The sequence below is a fragment of the Thamnophis elegans genome, chromosome 16, assembly GCF_009769535.1.
Source record: "Thamnophis elegans isolate rThaEle1 chromosome 16, rThaEle1.pri, whole genome shotgun sequence".
NCBI lineage: Eukaryota > Metazoa > Chordata > Lepidosauria > Squamata > Colubridae > Thamnophis > Thamnophis elegans.
This window is the reverse complement of record NC_045556.1, coordinates 39,450,473-39,456,472: the sequence shown is the minus strand read 5'-3', so window position 1 is coordinate 39,456,472 and position 6,000 is coordinate 39,450,473. Positions and strand designations below refer to the sequence as shown.

Here is a 6,000-nt window from a genome sequence, read left to right as displayed (position 1 = left end):
CAGGTGTTGATTGCCAGCAATTATCTCCTTTTCTCAGTGGCTCAGATGCTGAGCTTGTCAATCAGGAAGGTCAGCAGTTCGGCGGTTCGAATCCCTAGTGCCACATCACAGAGTGAGCTCCCATGACTTGTCCCACCTTCTGCCAACCTAGCAGTTCGAAAGCACGTAAAAAATGCAGGTAGAAAAATAGGGACCCCCTTTGGTGGGAAGGGAACAGCCTTCCCTGCCCCTTCAACGTTTAGTCATGCCGGCCACATGACCACAGAGACGTCTTCGGACAGCGCTGGCTCTTTGGCTTTGAAGCGGAGATGAGCACCATCGCCCCCTAGAGTCAGGAGCGACTGGCACAGATGTGCGAGGGGAACCTATCCCTTTACCTTAAAGGTTCGAGAAAATGTGTAACAGACCCCTCATGAGGAGTTTCTAATTGTCATTCCCCCCCCAAAAAAAAAAATTAGAACCTGACACCAGGACTAAGTATCAGCACAGGCAAACCTCGGTTAAAAAGCGGGTTGAGTAGAGGCAGACTTCGACTTAACGAAGGTTCCCTTAGTGACCATTTGAAGTTTCAACGGCACCAAAAAAAAGGGACTTATGTTTCACACTTAGGACCATTCCAGCAGCCTTGGGTCTGCTGGAACGCGATCCAAAGTCAGACGTTTGGCAACCGACCCATATTTATGACGGTCACAGCATCCCTGGGGAGAGGGTTGTCACGTGATCCCGCTTTGTGACCTTCCGACAAGCAAAGTCAACAGGGAGGCTGGATTTGCTTAACAACCGTGTTACTAACTGAACAATTGCTGTGATTTCATTTAACAACGGTGGCCCAGACAGTCGTTGAATGGGGGAAAGCTCACTTAACAAATGTCTCACTTAGCGACATAAATCTTGGCCTCCGTTGAGGTCGTACGTCAAGGACTACCTATAGAACTTCAGAGTGTTGTCTTGTATGTTGATGAACGAGATCATCAGTTGATAACTAACTATGGTTTACTCCATCAAGCATTCACAAGCTACACAAAGCCAAGCCTTGGCTAACCTGTCCGGCTGCAACTGGAATGTAAGGAATCCTTGTTGGGGCAAATCCCACGTTAGATGTTTGAAGTGCCAGGATGATCCCCCCCCACCACGCTCTTACCGGGTTGACATGTTCGGTTCGAGGGCTCAGCTTGACCAACAAAACCTGCCCTTGTGGGGTGTACAGGAAGAGGCCAACTTTCATTGAATTGAGTTTTATTGAGTTGGGATTGAATTGGAGTAGGAAAGAACTGAAGAGGAGGAGGAAAAGGAAGGAAGGAAGGAAGGAAGGAAAACACACAACAATAGTGCCAAGAGTTGGGGGGAAGGAGGAGGAGGAAGAAAAGGATGGAAGGAAGGAAGGAGGGAGGGAGGGAGGGAAGAAAGAAAGGAAGGAAGACACTCAACAATAATGCCAAGAGTTGGGGGGAAGAAGGAGGAGGAAAAACGTGGAAGGAAGGAAGGAAAGAAAGATGGATGAAAGAAAGGAGGGAGGGAATGGACTCAACAATAGTGCTAAGAATCGGGTAGAAGGAGATGATCTGCTATGCAAAAGAACAGAATTATTTTTTTATTTCCTTTCAGAAATCTCTCTCTCTCCCTCTCTCCCTCTCTCTCTCTCTCTCTCTCTCTCTCATATTTAGTTGGCTGAGAAGTGTTCACTTAATACAGCCCAGGCATAACCCCCCCTCCTTCAACACCTCCCCTGCCTGCAGCCAAAATCCATCTGACTTTCCCTCCAGCCGGGAGACCCATCCGCCTGCTCCCCAAAGCCTCCCAGGAGGACCTCCTCTCCAAGGATTGTCCATCCGCCCGGCTGCCTTCACTCAACCCCTCAACCCGAGCAAGACCGGCAGATGCCTTCACACGCCAGGCTGGCTCCTTCCACTTGGTCCGCGTGAACACCCACTAAAGGTGACTGGACGAGTCCTCCTTTTTGCGGGCGGGGACGGGGGGAAAGCATTTCACACGTGGGGCCAGCCCAACTCAACCCAACCCAACCAGCTTGGCGAATCCCTGGATTCCCATCGCCGCGCAAAGCCCAAAGTCAGGTGGAGGCTGGCGCGGACGTCGCGGCGGCGAGGGCCAGCCTGCGTCTTTCTTCTTAAAAAGCGGGGCGACCCTCTCCCTCCCCGCTGCCCCCTCCCCATCTCCAGGCAGCGAGCGAGGAAGACGGAGACCGCCGGCTTTCACGGGCGCTGCTAAGCCAAGAAGGGGACGTTGCCTTCGGAGCTGCTTGAGCGGATTCAGCCTTTCCCCGCCGCTCCCCCCACTAAGGAACTCCTGGGCGCCCTGGTTCTCCTCGTATTGCTTTTGGGGAGGGTCCCCTCGGAGCCGGGCAGAGGGAGGGAGACCCCGCTTGCTGGAGCGTCGCCTTCTCTCGCCATCCCCGACCAAAGATGGTCAACGAACGCTGGAAAAACGTGGGGAGGTCGGCGCAGCTGGAAGACGGACCTCAGGAGAAATCCCAGGTAGGCATTTCTGGGGTGCGGGGAGGGTGGGTGGAACGGAGGGATTCAGGGAATGAGCAGGGAGAGGAGAGAAGGGAGGAAGCAGGAGGGCGCCGAGCCATCAAGGGGAGGCGCGGGAGTTGGCGCAGGAAAGGCGCCCCAGCTGCAAAGGTGGACCCCCGTGGCGCTTCTCAACATCTGGATGAGTTGCTCCTTACAGGCGGCCACCTGGATGTGTGGGGCTGTCCGTTTGGTGGTGGTGGGGAGATGTTAAGAGGGGTAGGGGAGGTCAGGTTTGCAAGGACGAGCCTTCTCGACCTGGGAGACCCGAAGCCGGAGAGGCGATCTCGAAAGGACAAGGCTGGGACACCCCCCCCCCACCCCCGCAGGTGTTCCTTTCAAGCAAGGAAGGAGACCCCGAAACTTTTCAGCCTCCTGTTGAAGCCCTCCTGCCATGGGGTGGCGGTGGGGAAGAGGGGGGGCAATTAAAAATAACACCCCCCTCCAAAAAAACCCCTAGTCAGGCGTTTGACACGGAGGTTTCCTCAGCCCCCTGCACTCCATCGGAGAAGAGGAAGAGCTGGGGATTTGTGAGTGGGGGGGAGGCAGTTGCACAGCCCCCCCCCCCCGCGCATTGTGGAAACAGGTGTGCGCTTGCAAAAGGAAGGCTGCGGAAAGCAGAGGAGAAAATTGGACAGGCAGCCAGTTGGCTCTAAGAGCTTAGAAGGCACCAGGCAAGAAAGCGGGAGTTCTAGTACTGCCTTATCCAGGAAAGCCATCTGGGTGACTTTGGGTCAATCGCTGGGTGCTAATGAATTCTAGTCCCTCCTTAGGCATGAAGGCCAGCTGGGTTACTTTCTGCCAATCTCTAGGTGACGGTGAGTTCTAGTCCCACCTTAGGCACGAAAGCCGGCTGAGGGGCTTGGAGTCAGTGCCCCCCCCCCCTCTCAGCCGAATCCAATTCACAGGGGGGGGGTTGCGGTGGGGAAGACAGGAGGAGGAAGGGAGGCGCCTCGGATGCCTTTGCCACCTGGAGCTATTTATTTAAAAAAATAATAACAAAAGAGGGGGGGGGGGATACCATATAAATGGAAGGCGTCTTTTGGCCCTCTCCGATTCCTTCTCCATCCTTTGGGAAGAGGGGACCTGGGTTGGCTGGCGCCCAGCCTCTGGATGACTTCTTTGCCCTCCCCCCCCCCCAAGGGACCAGCTGGGAACCTGCGTGTGGCTGAGGGTTGGCAAATGTGCCTTGAATTATTTAGTTTATTTGTTTACAGACAGAATGTCATCTCGGATGTATTTTTTTCCTGGCTCAGGAAGAGGAAGAAAAAAGGGGGAAAGCTCAGGCCCCTCCTTTGCCCCATCTTTCCCCCCACGTCTGTCTGAAAAGCGCGTCCACCTTTGATTTATGTTTTCCTATTCATTGGTATCCCTCCTTCATTGTTTTTACAAAGAACTCGAGGTGGCCGACGTATCCAGTGCTCCTTCCTCCTCCTATTTTCCCCTCAAACAACAACCCTGTGAGGTGGGTTTGGCTGAGACAGGGGGAGTGGCCCAAAGTCACCCAGCTGGCTTTCATGGCTAAGGAGGGACTAGAACTCACCGTCTCCTGGTGATTGGTACAAAGTCACCCAGCCATCTTTCATGCGGAACACAGGACTAGAACTCACTGTCTCCTGGTGATTGGCCCAATGTCACCCAGCTGGCTTTCATGGCTAAGGAGGGACTAGAACTCTCCTTCTCCTGGTGATTGGCCCAAAGTAACCCAGCTGACTACCCTATCTAAGGCAGGACTAGAACTCACCATCTCCCGGTGGTTGGTATAAAGTCACCCAGATGGTTTTTATGCCTAAGGCGGGACTAGAACTCCCTGTCTCCTGCTTTCTAGCCTGGTGTGTTCACCACTGGACCAAACTGGCACCTTGCAGTGCAGAACGATGCCTCCCTGTGGATTGTTTGCACAAGGCCCAACCACCTGCAGGGTTTAAGCCGGACAGATCCCTTGGAGCAGTTCAGTCCTTAAAGGGCTGGGATCGCTCCTGGCTTCCTCTGGGTGCACCCGGGCACATGTGTGCACAGGGCCTTTGGCAGAACAAGCAGCTGCCGAAGACGTGTCTCTGCTTTTTCTCTGCTCCTTGGTAAGAAAGGAATCCTCGCCCTAAGATCTGGCTCTGGGCACAGGTTGCAAAATAGCAGGTGACTGAATGGTCAGGCAGCCTAAAGGCACGAAGGGAGACGAGGGGAACCCGACACGCGCATGACACGGGTCTTATGCCACGCAGTCAAAGCTGCCTCCGCGCACAGCCGTCCACCAGCGAAGGGCAGGTTCTTAGCCGAGATCCCGCTTGCCTTCCCTCGTGAAGCTGAGACAATAAATCCCAGCCAGAGAAATGCAAACATGTGCCAACTCGTGGCAGGTGGCGCTGAAGTGAAATATAGACACCCAGAAGTCCAGGCTCACTTGGCCAAGAACCTTTTGAGCCTCGGCCTACGCCCTTTGTTGCCCACTGCTAACGATGCTAATCAAGCTACGTTTCACGGCTGTAGAAAAGGATGGTGGGATTCAAAGGTTTCAGAAGACGGCACGGGCACTTGAGAGCGCAGGCCTTGGCATTTATTGGGACGAGAGGAACTCCCCGCAGGAGTAGAATAAAACCACGCAACCTGGTTTGCAGCGTTGTGCAAACTCTGGGTTGAGTTTAGGGTGCAATCAACTCAAGAGGCGGGGGTAATTTCCAGAAGGCATAGATACGCCCCAGGTCAGGCAGTCCTCAACTTACAACCATTTGTTTCGTGGCCATTCAAAGTCGCAACAGAGCCGGAAAAAGTGACCTACAACCGTTGTTCACACAACCATCACAGCATTCCTGTGGTCACATCATCAAAATTCAGACGCTTGGCAACTGGCATGTACTTAGGACAGCTGCGATGTCCCCCATCAGGGGATCGACTTTTTGTGACCTCCTGACCAAGAAAGCCAACGGGGGAGTCAGATTCACTTAACAACCATGATGTCACTAACTTAGCGGCTGCAGTGATTTGCTCACAAGCAACTGTGGCGAGGAATTTTGTAAAGCTGGGAGTAACTCACTTAACCACAGGCTTGCTCTGCAATGGAAACTATGGTTGTAAGTCTAGGAAGACCTGTATGTAAGAGGTTCTCTATCTATAGGGGGTGGAAAAACAGAAAATGCACCGTTAATTTACTATATGTTTGCAAAATAGTTGATGATGCTCTCGAATCAGAAGTCTTATTTGACAGAGGTTTTTGAATGTATGTGGGGAGAGTCTCAAGCGTGGAGAAAGAGGTTTTTGTGGCTCGAAGGCGACCAGTGGAGCTGGCAGCAGAGTCGCAGAGTGAGGAGGTTGGGGAGGAAGATGGGCCAGTCCTGGAGTCTGGGGAAGGCTCTGGGGAGGGCTCTGTGTCGGAGGCAGAGAGGGGGCCAAGGTTATCAGCTGCCTTCGGAGTCAGACAGCAGTGAAGCAGAAGAACAGCTGGAGCCTGTTCCCAGTGTGCTTATGCGCAGAG

General features: G+C 53.5%; 1 protein-coding gene across 1 annotated transcript in view; it reads left to right on the top strand.

The window, feature by feature from the left end:
- The first annotated feature begins 2,420 nt into the window (after positions 1–2,420).
- The window catches only part of FIBCD1 (fibrinogen C domain containing 1), a 40,980-nt gene continuing 37,400 nt past the window's right edge, over positions 2,421–6,000 (top strand). Inside the window, exon 1 of the mRNA XM_032233254.1 lies at positions 2,421–2,492. Within this exon, the coding sequence (XP_032089145.1) occupies positions 2,421–2,492 (72 nt within the window). The remainder of the gene's footprint in view (positions 2,493–6,000) is intronic.